This window comes from Dryobates pubescens, chromosome 13 (assembly GCF_014839835.1).
Source record: "Dryobates pubescens isolate bDryPub1 chromosome 13, bDryPub1.pri, whole genome shotgun sequence".
Classification (NCBI taxonomy): domain Eukaryota; kingdom Metazoa; phylum Chordata; class Aves; order Piciformes; family Picidae; genus Dryobates; species Dryobates pubescens.
This window is the reverse complement of record NC_071624.1, coordinates 22,734,240-22,747,001: the sequence shown is the minus strand read 5'-3', so window position 1 is coordinate 22,747,001 and position 12,762 is coordinate 22,734,240. Positions and strand designations below refer to the sequence as shown.

The following is a 12,762-nucleotide window of genomic DNA, read 5'->3' as shown; positions in this document are numbered from 1 at the left end:
CCTCAAAGATCATCAAGTCCAACCTGGCACCACAGACCTCACGACTAAACCATGGCTCCAAGTTCCGGGAGTTGATCATTGGTGCTGGAAGCCCAGGGATTTAAGCAGGACACTGGAGTGTGTGAAAGGTGGGACAGAAACTCATCCTCCAAAGGCCATGATGGTGATGTAGAAACCAGCAGGATGACCTTGGACTGCCACACTCAGCTCTGCCCAGCTGGGCTCAGCACTGACCCAGAAGACTTTGAGCCAGGTGATGAAAGCATTTAGTGACTTGGAGTTGAAAGCTGGAAAAGAGTGGGGCAGGTAGATGAAGGGAGCTTTAAAATAACCACTATTGATCACTTACCCTTTCATGCAGGAGAAGAAAGGGACATCTGCATGCTTAAAAGCATTTAAAGAGAGAAACCCTGCACTGGAGGGAAATGCTTGGACAGAAGGCAGCCCTGAAGGTCTCCTCAAGGGCAAAAAGTGGGGAAGAAAAGAGGGAAGTGATTTGCCATGAGATAAGGCCAGCTATGGCAGTTTGGACAGTGTCTATTATTAGCCTGTTTTCATGGAAATGAGGCTTTTGCAATCTGCTGTCTGGGTGCAGGAGGCAATGGCAGCTGATGTCTGCAAACTCAGAACTGAAAGCCCTTCTTGCAGCCAGCTTCTGTGTGCAGCCAGTTCTGTGTGCAGCCAGTTCTGTGTGCAGCCAGTTCTGTGTGCAGCCAGCTTCTGTGTGCAGCCAGTTCTGTGTGCAGCCAGCTTCTGTGTGCAGCCAGCTTCTGTGTGCAGCCAGTTCTGTGTGCAGCCAGCTTCTGTGTGCAGTCAGTTCTGTGTGCAGCCAGTTCTGTGTGCAGCCAGCTTCTGTGTGCAGCCAGTTCTGTGTGCAGCCAGCTTCTGTGTGCAGCCAGTTCTGTGTGCAGCCAGTTCTGTGTGCAGCCAGCTTCTGTGTGCAGCCAGTTCTGTGTGCAGCCAGTTCTGTGTGCAGCCAGCTTCTGTGTGCAGTCAGTTCTGTGTGCAGCCAGCTTCTGTGTGCAGCCAGCTTCTGTGTGCAGCCAGTTCTGTGTGCAGCCAGCTTCTGTGTGCAGCCAGTTCTGTGTGCAGCCAGTTCTGTGTGCAGCCAGCTTCTGTGTGCAGCCAGTTCTGTGTGCAGCCAGCTTCTGTGTGCAGCCAGCTTCTGTGTGCAGCCAGTTCTGTGTGCAGCCAGTTCTGTGTGCAGCCAGTTCTGTGTGCAGCCAGCGCTGCCTCCCTGCAGGCCGGCACACAGGGGAGCTGGAGGTCGGTGCACCTGGCCCAGCAGCAGCCCTCTGCCCCTGCAAAACCAAGCCCAGCTCTGGGGAGGATGAGCCCCAGAGCTTTCCTCCCCTCCAGCACAGGGCTCCCCAGGCTGCAGGTGCAAGTCATGAGCCAGAGGGGACGAATCTCAGGGTGGGGACTGTCCCGGGGTGGGGGTAAGCACTGTGTGAGAGCCGAGGAGGAGGCTGTGGGTGCTGACTGGGGTGTGAGGGCAGAGAGAATCACAACTCACAGAATCTGTCCAGTTGGAAAAGACCTTCAAGATCATCCACTCCAACAAGGAGGCTGGGGAGAGGCCTCGAGCATAAGCCCTATGAGGAGAGGCTGAGGGAGCTGGGGTTGTTTAGTCTGCAGAAGAGGAGGCTCAGGGGAGACCTTCTTGCTCTCTCCAACTCCCTGAAGAGAGGTTGTAGCCAAATAGGGGTTGGTCTCTTCTCCCAGGCAAGCAGCACCAGAACAAGAGGACACAGTCTCAAGCTGTGCTAGGGGAGGTTTAGGCTGGAGGTGAGGAGAAAGTTCTTCCCATCAAGAGAGATTGGCCTTTGGAATGTGCTGCCCAGGGAGGTGGTGGAGTCCCCATCCCTGGAGGTGTTCAGGAGGGGATTGGATGTTGCACTTGGAGCCATGGTTTAGTTGTCTGGAGGTGTTGGGTGACAGGTTGGAATTGATGATCTCTGAGGCCTTTCCCAACCTTATTGATTCTGTGATCCCCTGAGGGGGGAGGGATATCCAGGAATTTGAATTAAAAAGCTCTCAGCAGGGCCAGGTTTTGGCACCCCACTGAGTGCTGAGTGACTCTCAGGACACTGTCGATGCAGGGGGGAGTGACAGCTCCCTGCAGGGTGAGGCTGAGGGCTGACCTGAGTTTTCCTTGTGCCCTCCAGCCACAGGACTCCTTTGCATAATTTTTCTCAATGGTGAGTGTCACTTCCACACAGGATGTTGCATAAAGCCTTGTGGCTTTCTCTGCCCTTCCATGGGACCATGCTGGTGCCACTCCCTCCAGCTTCTTTCTGCCTGTGTTTGCTTCTGTGCATGGTGAAGGCAGAAGTGCTGCCACGATCCCTCCAGGGCTCAGGGCCCCACGTGTCTGGCAGCCTCTCCCAAAAGAGGTGCAAGGAAGCACTGCTGAGGGTGGACAGTGGCATTGAGTGCAGCCTCAGCAGGTTTGCTGATGACACCAAGCTGTGTGGTGCAGCAGACAGGCTGGAGGGAAGGGATGCCATCCAGAGGGACCTGGACAGGCTGGAGAGGTGGGCACAAGCCAACCTCATGAGGTTCAACAAGACCAAGGGCAGGGTCCTGCAGCTGGGTCGAGGCAATCCCAGGCACAAATCCAGGCTGGGCAGGGACTGGCTGGAAAGCAGCCCTGAGGAGAGAGACTTGGGGATGCTGGGGGAGGAGAAGCTCAACAGGAGCTCTCAGTGTGCACTTGCAGCCCAGAAAGCCAATCAGATCCTGGGCTGCAGCAAGAGAAGTGTGGCCAGCAGGGCAAGGGAGGTGATTCTCCCCCTCTGCTCAGCTCTGGGGAGACCCCACCTGGAGTACTGCCTCCAGTTCTGGAGCCCCTGTTACAAGAGGGATATGGAGGTGCTGGAAGGTGTCTAGAGAAGGGCCAGGAGGAGGAGCAGAGGGCTGGAACTGCTCTGCTATGAGGACAGACTGAGGGAGTTGGGGCTGTTCAGTCTGGAGAAGAAAAGGCTTTGAGGTGACCTCATTGTGGCCTTCCAGTATCTGAAGAGGGCTACAAGAAGGCTGAGGAGGGACTTCTCAGTATCTCAGGGAGTGCTAGGACTAGGGGGAATGGAATGAAGCTGGAGGTGGGGAGATTCAGGCTGGAGGTGAGGAGGAAGTTCTTCCCCAGGAGAGTGGTGAAGCCCTGGAATGGGTTGTCCAGGGAGGTGGTTGAGGCCCCATCCCTGGAGGTGTTTAAGCCCAGGCTGGATGAGGCTCTGGCCAGCCTGATCTAGTGTGGGGTGTCCCTGCTCATGGCAGGGGGGTTGGAACTGGATGATCCTTGTGGTGCCTTCCAACCCTGACTGATTCTATGATACCAAGCATTGCTCTGCCTGGCTCCAGGGTCACAAGCACAGCCTGCTTCTGCCAGCTAGCAGGGCCTTGTCCTCAGGACAGGCTCTCTGCAGTTGGAGAGGATTTCCTAAAGCCAGCTGCAGGCTGAGGCAGTGAGGAAATGCCTTGGCTTTGCTTAGTGGGCTTGGGGACCAGAAGTGTTGCTGTCCTCCCACAATAACTGAGGTCATCCCTTGTCTGCTAGTCTAAATGAATCCCAGGATGCTGGCTGGCTGCCCTGCCTGCACACAGGACTCTTGCTGCTCTTTCCTCACTCTTCTCCTATCACTTATATCTTGAAATGCAAGCCCCTGAGTGACAAGTTCCTCAGCAGCAGCAGCAGCAGCCACCCCAGTGCTGAGAGAAGCTGAACTCTGCTCTGACCACACACACACTGTCCCTGCCATTTCTGGCTGCTCTTTCAGTGCTGCTTCCCCCATGTCACTGTGCCTCAGCTTGTCCCACTCAACCTTGCAGGCTGCCTGCCCTCAGGAAGGTAGTGGTGGTCACAGAATCACAGAATGAACCAGGTTGGAAAAGACCTCAGAGATCATCAAGTCCAACCCATCACCCAACACCATCTGATCAACTAAACCATGGCAGCAAGTGCCTCATCCAGGCTCTTCCTAAACACCTCCAGGGATGGGGACTCCACCACCTCCCTGGGAAGCACATCCCAATGGCCAGTCTCTCTTTGTATGAAGAACTTCCTCCTCCCCTCCAGCCTAAACCTCCCCTGGCACAGCTTGAGACTGTGTCCTCTTGTTCTGGTGCTGCCTGCCTGGGAGAAAAGCCCAACTCCCACCTGGCTACAACCTCCCTTCAGGGAGTTGGAGAGAGCAATGAGGTCTCCCCTGAGCCTCCTCTTCTGCAGGCTAAGCAACCCCAGCTCCCTCAGCCTCTCCTCACAGGGCTGTGCTCCAGACCCCTCCCCAGCTTTCTTGCCCTTCTCTGGACACCTTCCAGCATCTCAACATCTTTCCTAACCTGAGGAGCCCAGAACTGGACACAGGACTCAAGGTGTGGCCTAAGCAGTGCTGAGCACAGGGCACAATGACTTCCCTGCTCCTGCTGGCCACACTCTTCTTGATGCAGGCCAGGATGCCCTTGGCCTTCTTGGCCACCTGGGCACACTGCTGCCTCACGTTCAGCTGCTGCCAACCAATACCCCCAGGTCCCTCTCTGCCTGGCTCCTCTCAGCCACTCTGCCCCCAGCCTGTAGCACTGCCTGGGGTTGCTGTGGCCAAAGTGTAGGACCTGGCACTTAAGACCTCTTACATCTCATGCCCTTGGACTCTCCCTGAGACTCTGCTCTTTCAGCCCCTGGGGATCATGTGTTCTTTGGGTTTTAATTCCTTCCTTTTTTTAGAGACACATGTACCAGACTGCCAAAGGTGCTTGATAATGCAAGACCAGTGTCATGTTTGCTCATCACTGGCTTTCCCTGGCTCCTTCTGCTCCATGTGAGTTTGTCCTGCTGATCACCAGTGATTCAGAGGTGGCCATGGCCTGGCTCAGGAGGAAGGGAGGGGAATCTCTGGGGCATTTGTGTTTGACTACATCTGCCTTATCTATCTCTTCCTCACTTATTTGTTTTCTTTTCCCTGTTCTCCCCTATGTGCTCCAAATTTGGAACACATTGAGTGGGCCCCTCAACTTAAGAAGGACATTGAGGCACTTGAATGTGTCCAGAGAAGGGCAGCCAGGCTGGGGAGCGGTCTGGAGCACAGGCCTGTGAGGAGAGGCTGAGGGAGCTGGGGTTGCTTAGCCTGCAGAAGAGGAGGCTCAGGGGAGACCTTCTTGCTCTCTCCAACTCCCTGAAAGGAGGTTGTAGCCAGGTGGGGGTTGGTCTCTTCTCCCAGGCAAAGAGCACCAGAAGAAGAGGACACAGTCTCAAGCTGTGCCAGGGGAGGTTTAGGCTGGAGGTTAGGAAGAAGTTCTTCCCAGCAAGAGAGATTGGCCCTTGGGATGTGCTGCCCAGGGAGGTGGTGGAGTCCCCATCCCTGGAGGTGTTCAAGAGGGGACTGGATCTGGCACTTGGAGCCATGGTTTAGTTGTCAGGAGGTGTTAGGTATTAGGTTGGACTAGATGATCTCTGAGGTCTTTTCCCACCTGGTTGATTCTGTGATTCCATGATGCTATGATTCTATGACACCTGACCATAAGCTCATGTTTTGTTTATGCAAAGCCAAACCAAGGTGGCAGCTTTGGCTCCTTGCTCCCCTTCTGGACCAAAAGGGTTTTGTTTCAGCACATTTGACTTTGCTGGGGTCTTCTGGTTTCCTGTGTTTCTTCCCTGAATTTCTTGTGTGTTTCTCTGCTGGGTTAGAAAGTCACCTGCTTACAGAGGCCTTCCACGGCAGGAGAAATAACCCCCCTAAGTCCTTTCTTCTCCTTTCACATCATTTAAACTCTATGCTCCCCCTGAAAGGTTGGACTAGATGATCCTTGAGGTGCCTTCCAACCTGCCATTCCATCAACCTGTGAGTCAGTTCCTTGCATTTAATTCCTTCCCCCTGAGCTCTCTGCTTTTAGAATAGAATAGAATAGAATAAACCAGGTTGGAAGAGACCTTCAAGATCATCGCGTCCAACCCATCAACCAATCCACCACCTAAACAACTAACCCATGGCACCAAGCACCCCATCAAGTCTCCTCCTGAACACCCCCAATGATGGTGACTCCACCACCTACCCAGGCAGCCCATTCCAATGGGCAATCACTCTCTCTGTGTAGAATTTCTTCCTCACCTCCAGCCTAAACCTCCCCTGGCGCAGCTTGAGACTGCGTCCTCTTCTTCTGGTGCTGGCTGCCTGGGAGAAGAGACCAACATCTGCCTGTCTACAGCCTCCCTTCAGGTAGTTGTAGAGAGCAATAAGGTCACCCCTGAGTCTCCTCTCCTCCAGGCTGAGCAACCCCAGCTCCCTCAGCCTCTCCTCACAGGGCTGTGCTCCAAGCCCCTCATCAACTTCGTTGCCCTTCTCTGGACACGCTCCAGCAAGTCAACCTCCTTCCTAAACTGAGGAGCCCAGAACTGGACACAGGACTCAAGATGTAGCCTTTTGCTGAGCCTCAGTTTTGTGCCAATTCATTGAAACATTCTCAGTTCCAGTTAAAATGGAAAGTGTTTCATCAGCATCCAGTCAGAAGTCCCTTCCGGCTCTCCTCTAAATGGAGAACTGAGAGTGTGACCAACCGCTTCTGCAGCACAAAGGAAGCACTTTCGCCATTTCCATCAGAAGCAGCCTCTGCAGTTGTGGGGTTGGCTGTGCTGCCTGAGGAGCTGGCCTCTGCTTACTGCTCAAGCCAGTGCCCACAGCTTCATCACACCTCTGCTTCCCACTGCCATCCTCTTCCCTTTCCAGCGTTTGCTGGCGGTGGGATAGTCAGGGACTCAGGGACTCATGGACTCAAAGAACCACAGAATCACAGAGTCATAGAATCACAGAATCATAGAATCAGAATCATAGAATCAGAGAATCAGAGTCATAGAATCATAGAATCAGAATCCTAGAATCATAGAATCACAGAATCAGAATCCTAGAATCACAGAATCATAGAATAGTACAGAATGGAATGGAATAGTATAGAATGGAATGGAATAGAATAGAATAGAGTAGAATAGAATAGAACAGAATAGAATAGAATAGAATTTAATTAACCAGGTTGGAAAAGACCTTCGAGATCATCCAGTCCAACCTCTCACCCAGCACCATCTGATCAACTAAACCATGGCTCCAAGTGCCTCATCCAGGCTCTTCTTAAACACCTCCAGGGATGGGGACTCCACCACCTCCCTGGGCAGCACATTCCCATGGCCAATCTCTCTTGCTGGGAAGAACTTCTTCCTAACATCCAGCCTGAGCCTCCCCTGGCACAGCTTGAGACTGTGTCTTCTTCTTCTGGTGCTGGGTGCCTGGGAGAAGAGACCAACCCCCACCTGGCTACAACCTCCCTGCAGGGAGTTGGAGAGAGCAAGAAGGCCTCCCCTGAGCCTCCTCTTCTCTAGGCTAAGCAACCCCAGCTCCCTCAGCCTCTCTGTCCCCAGAGGGATGCAATGATCCTGCTTGGGATGAAGTGCTGAGCAGTAATTGCAACAACTTGATGGCAAAGGGGCTGCAGACTGTAGCCAAACCTAAAAATCCTTGGAGAGGTGCAGATCCTCAGTTCACCAGGGAAACAGGGAGGGTGGCTGCAGCCCCAACCCTCTGCTCCAGCTCTGGAGCAGGGAGCACAACCCAGTCCTTACAGACCACCTTGTGGCCTCCCAGGAGCTGCAGGGGGCTGCAAGAAAGCTGGGGAGGGACTTTAGAGGGTGTCAGGGAGATGGAGATTGAATGTTAGGAAGAAGTTGTTCCCCATGAGGGTGGTGAGAGCCTGGCACAGGTTGCCCAGGGAGGTGGTGGAAGCCTCCTGCCTGGAGGTGTTTGCAGCCAGGCTGGAGGTGGCTGTGAGCAACCTGCTGCAGTGTGAGGTGTCCCTGGCCATGGCAGGGGGGTTGGAGCTGGCTGAGCCTTGAGGTCACTTCCAACCCTGACAATTTGATGATCCTGCTGAGGCTGTTGCAAAGCAAATCCCTGCCTGGAGCTTGCTGATGGTTGGCTTTGCCATGGGGGCTCTGGCCACGGAGCTTGGTGCCACAACCTGGCTCGTGGCCGACGGGGCCACGGCAGCGGCGGCAGGCCTGGTGTCGGCAGGGTTAGGGCTGTGACTGGTCCCTGCTGGACACCCAGATGGAATCTGAAAGTGGCAGGCCCCTGGCCAGCACTTCCCCTGCTGTGGTTTCTTTTCCAGCTCAGCAGATCTGGGCCATCCTGACATAATTTCCCTGGTAGGGTTTGCTAATCTGCCTTCCTCGAAACCCGCTGCCCGCCCCGCGCCCGGGGATAAAAGGAGGGCACTGCCCCAGGGCCCAGCATCGCCCAGAGGAGAGCCCTGCACCTCCCAGCTCCAGCTCTGCTCGCAGATCCCGCGACTCCCACAGCACCATGAAGGTCCTGGCAGCTGCCCTGCTTGCTCTGCTCCTCCTTGCCACCTGCTCCCCGGCCGCGGCACATCTCGGTGAGTCCGGCGTCGCTGCCTCCTCCCCCGTGCCCACAGGAGCTGTCGGGCAGCCAGACGCTCTCAGCCCTGCCTGCGGGGACCCTGGTGGCCGTGGGGAGGGTTGGGAGACCACCACCAATGCTGAGAAACAGGCTTGGAGCCAGGCCCGGCCTGGGGGCCACTGCTCGGCGATATGACACAGGGCGGGGGATGTGCAAGCGCCGGGAGCCCTGAGCGCTGGTGGCGCCGGGCCTGTGGTGTAGCCCGGAGTCTCACCGGGGCTGTCTCTTTGTCCTGACAGACGGCGTCCCTTCCACCTGCTGCTTCAAGTACCATCCCCGCCCCGTCCCACTGAGCCTCATCACCTCTGTCTACACCACCAGCAGCAGCTGCGCCCAGCCGGGGGTGATGTAAGTACCCAGCACTGATAGGGGCTCGGAATGGGAAGGGGCCCCGAGGGGGGACAGGAGAGAGATGGACACCCGGCCAGGGACCTTAGGGGTGCTGTCAGCATCTGGGGACGTGCCCCGCGGGGGACAGAAGAGAGACGGACACCCGGCCGGGGACCTTAGGGGTGCTGTCGGCGGCTGGGGACATGCCCCGCGGGGGACAGGAGAGAGACGGACACCCGGCCAGGGACCTTAGGGGTGCTGTCAGCATCTGGGGACGTGCCCCGCGGGGGACAGAAGAGAGACGGACACCCGGCCGGGGACCTTAGGGGTGCTGTCAGCATCTGGGGACGTGCCCCGCGGGGGACAGGAGAGAGACGGACACCCGGCCAGGGACCTTTGGGGTGCTGTCAGCATCTGGGGACATGCCCCGAGGTTGGACAGGAGGCTGACACTCGGCCGGGGACCTTTGAAGTGCTGTAGGCGGCTGGGGATGTGCCCCGAGGGGGGACAGGAGAGAGACGGACACCCGGCCAGGGACCTTTGAGGTGCTGTAGGTGGCACCCAGCTCTTGCACCCTGCTGCCCTGGCCAGGCATCCCAACGCGGTTTCTCTCCCGGCAGCCTGGTGACCAAGAAGAAGGAGCTGTGCGCGGACCCCCAGGCACGCTGGGTGCAGGCACGGCTGCGGCACTTCCAGACCCCGCAGAACTGACCCTCCCCTGCTGCCTCCCACCGCATCCCTGGCTCCACCCTGCCGTGCTCAGCCTCCAGCACAGGAGAGAGAGAGCTGGAGCCTCAGCCTTCTGCTGAGCGAGGACCATGGATTCTATTTAACTTATTTAAGTTAAATTAAATGTTATTAATTTTTTGGTTTTGCTAAGAAAAGGGAAAATACAAAAAAAAAAGGGGGGGGGGGGGAAGATAAACTCTCTATAAATACTAATTTAAACCCAAACTATTTATACTGGATGGATGGAATCTGTTAATTCTTTAACAGGACTCGGGAGTTTGTTTGCCTAAATAAAGTGTTTGTGCTGTCAACCCCTTTGGGTGGCTCTCAAGTCCCTGCTGGGGCCCTGCTACAGGAGGGGATTTAGCAGCAGGGTGCCAGGGGGGGAAGGGTGGGTGGAGGGCTGGGGGTGGCTCACTCCACAGCCTGGTGGCAGCAGTTGAGAAGTGCTGGGTGCAAGTTCTGTCCTGAGGAGGACAGGAACCTTCTGCTGGATGAGCATCTCCTTGCAGCATCACCTGCCATGGGAGATGCAGGCTGAGAGGAGGTGAGAGGAGGCATGAGGGGTGTGGGTGCTGCCTCAAGGGGTATAGGCACTACCCCAAGGGGTGTGGGTGCTGCCTCAAGGGGTATAGGCACTACCCCAAGGGGTGTGGGTGCTGCCTCAAGGGGTACAGGCACTACCCCAAGGGGTGTGGGTGCTGCCTCAAGGGGTACAGGCACTACCCCAAGGGGTGTGGGTGCTGCCTCAAGGGGTATAGGCACTACCCCAAGGGGCGTGGGTGCTGCCTCAAGGGGTATAGGCACTACCCCAAGGGGCGTGGGTGCTGCCTCAAGGGGTATAGGCACTACCCAAGGGGTGTGGGTGCTGCCTCAAGGGGTATAGGCAGCCCTGGGGGGAAAAAACCTCCCCCAGGGCCCCAGGGTTGTGTCCTGGGGGATTTGGGGTGATGCAGCAGAGCACCTCGTGGCCTGAGTACGCAGTACTCAAGATGAGGACTCAGCAGGGCAGAGCAGAGGGGCAGGAGAACCTCCCTGGCTCTGCTGCACACACTCTGTCAGTGGGGCCTGACCAGGCACTGAGGGGGTTTGGGCCGGGGGTCTGCATGTGTTAGCACAGCTGATGAGGAGCATGGGAAGCCCTCTCCTGGCAGCTTGTGCCTGGCTCTTTCCCCTCTCCCTGATTGCCTGCCCACAGCCCACAGGGACACGGCTTGGCCCCACACCCCCCCGGCTGCCCTCACAGACACACCGCTGGGGCTTCAGCTCTTGCTGGCTCCTGCCTGACTCCAGGTCTCACAGCTGAGGTTTGGCAGCAGGGGCTGCCCCTTCCCCAGACACTCACACAGCCAGATGTTTGCCCACAGGAGCTCATGTTTAATGCCCTTCAGGGTGGTGTACAGAGAGTAGGGGTGGAGGTGCTCCCCTGCTCCCCCCTGCTGCTGCCAGCCTGGGGGGCACAGCCTCCCTGGCATGCTGCTGATGCCTGCCAGGGGCATAGGCAGCTGCCTGTGTGCAGAGCAGGGCTGAGAGCACTGGGGCTGGCAGCAAGCCTGGACCCCAGCACCCTGCAGGGTTGGCATGTCCTGTCCCACTGGGATGCCAGGGGTGGCAAAGGCCCTTTGCCTTCGAGGAGGTGGTGAGGGCTGTCCCAGCATGCTGGGATGCTGCATCCAGGTGTGAGTCCTCTGCAAAGGGGCTGCCTCCAGTGTCCCATCTCCCACGGAGGAGACTCCCTGCAGTGCCTCCAGCCTCCCAGCTAGCTGGGGATGGAGAAGGAGCTGACTTGGAAGCTCTGCTGGTACCTCTTCACCCAGGCCCTGCTTGCCTGGGTGCAGATCTCCTTCCCATTTCTCACCCTGAAGCTGGGGCAGAGAGAAGACAGAATTAGCAGGGAAGATGGAGACCCCAGGGCCGAGTTTCTGAGGGGCTTGGAGAAACAGAGAATCAGGACTGGAGCCGTGCAAGCAAGGCACAGGGGCTGGCAGGGTCTTAGAGGGGCTGTAGCCAGCAGCAGGGCAGGGGTACTCACATCACAGCCTGGTGTGGGCACTCGGGGCTGGTGGGGTAGCAGGCGACGATGTTGTCTCTCTTGATCCTCCTGGTCTGGAAGTTGAAGCAGCATTTGTCGGGCACAGCCGGGGCTCCTGGGGGGACAACACAAGCTGCTCTTGGCCTGGAGACCCCCATCTCCCATCTCCCCCCTCCCACTGTGAGCAGAGAATTGTTAGGGTTGGAAGGGAGCTCAAGAATCAGCCAGTTCCAACCCCCTGCCATGGCCAGGGACACCTCACACTGCAGCAGGTTGCTCACAGCAACCTCCAGCCTGGCTGCAAACACCTCCAGGCAGGAGGCTGCCACCACCTCCCTGGGCAACCTGTGCCAGGCTCTCACCACCCTCCTGGGGAGCAACTTCTTCCTCACATCCAATCTGAATCTCCCCATTTCTAGTTCTGCTCCATCCTCCCCAGTCCTGTCCCTCCCTGACACCCTCAACAGTCCCTCCCCAGCTTTGTTGGAGCCCCCTGCAGATCCTGGAAGGCCACAATTAGGTCTCCTGGGAGCCTTCTCTTCTCCAGACTGAACTGCCTCAGTCTGTCCCCCAGCAGCCTGAGCACAAACCCAAGAGCTGTCCCTGTCCCCGAGCCCGCGGGGTGGCAGCGCTCACTCTGAGCCAGGCTCTGGCAGTGCAGCGCCGCAAGGAGGAAGATGAAGGCACAAACCACCCCAGCTGCCTTCCCCATGCCGGGTCTGCAGCAGGGCTGCTCGGTGGTGCCGGGGCAAAGCTGCTGTCTGCCGGGGTCAGGGCTGAGGGGAGGCTTTTATGGACAAGCAGCAGGGCTGGCTGCCCCCGGGGCCGGCAGCTGTGTGGGCAGGGGGAGGATCTGGTCCCTTGCCACGTCCCAAAGCACAGAGGGTGAGCAATGCTCATTTCCCTGCCAGCACAGCCTGGGAAGGGAAAAACTTGATCCTGGGCTGTGCTTTTGACCCCTGACGGGTTTGGGATGTTTTTCTTGAGCTCCTGCTTCCACACTCCCATCCCCCAGCCAGGCTGTGGTCTGAGATCTCCCCTGCATGGAATCAGGGTCTGTCTCAGCACCCTACAGGGTGCCCAGCACTCACCCTCTATCCCCCCCCACTCCCTCCCCCAACAGGCCATGCCCAGAGTTTTGGTTCTAATCCCTTTGCATCCAGGGAACAAACAGCCAGATAACCCAGCTCCTAAAAAAAGCCCTAGAGAAAT

General features: G+C 57.1%; 2 protein-coding genes across 2 annotated transcripts; one reads left to right on the top strand and one right to left on the bottom strand.

Moving 5' to 3' along the window:
- The first annotated feature begins 8,342 nt into the window (after nt 1-8,342).
- Nucleotides 8,343-9,500, top strand: LOC104300233 (C-C motif chemokine 5). Its single transcript, XM_009900486.1, has 3 exons — nt 8,343-8,415; nt 8,699-8,807; nt 9,410-9,500. Exons 1-3 carry the CDS (start codon nt 8,343-8,345, stop codon nt 9,498-9,500), a joined length of 273 nt encoding a protein of 90 aa, XP_009898788.1.
- Nucleotides 9,501-11,202: 1,702 nt separating this feature from the next.
- Nucleotides 11,203-12,299, bottom strand: LOC104300234 (C-C motif chemokine 13). The gene is made up of 3 exons (XM_009900488.2): nt 12,187-12,299; nt 11,551-11,665; nt 11,203-11,383 (listed from the first exon to the last, which is right to left on the bottom strand). The coding sequence occupies exons 1-3, from the start codon at nt 12,260-12,262 to the stop codon at nt 11,278-11,280; spliced, it is 297 nt and encodes a 98-aa protein (XP_009898790.1). The 5' UTR covers nt 12,263-12,299; the 3' UTR covers nt 11,203-11,277.
- Between the last annotated feature and the right edge of the window lie 463 nt (nt 12,300-12,762).

Coding starts and splice junctions, on each gene's coding strand:
- LOC104300234 (XM_009900488.2), bottom strand. CDS start 12,262: ATGGGGAAGGCAGCTGGGGTGGTTTGTGCCTTCATCTTCCTCCTTGCG. Junction 11,666..12,186: donor CTGCCAGAGCCTGGCTCAGA/GTGAGCGCTGCC, acceptor TTGTCCCCCCAG/GAGCCCCGGCTGTGCCCGAC. Junction 11,384..11,550: donor TGCCCACACCAGGCTGTGAT/GTGAGTACCCCT, acceptor TCTCTGCCCCAG/CTTCAGGGTGAGAAATGGGA.
- LOC104300233 (XM_009900486.1), top strand. CDS start 8,343: ATGAAGGTCCTGGCAGCTGCCCTGCTTGCTCTGCTCCTCCTTGCCACC. Junction 8,416..8,698: donor CCCGGCCGCGGCACATCTCG/GTGAGTCCGGCG, acceptor TTGTCCTGACAG/ACGGCGTCCCTTCCACCTGC. Junction 8,808..9,409: donor TGCGCCCAGCCGGGGGTGAT/GTAAGTACCCAG, acceptor CTCTCCCGGCAG/CCTGGTGACCAAGAAGAAGG.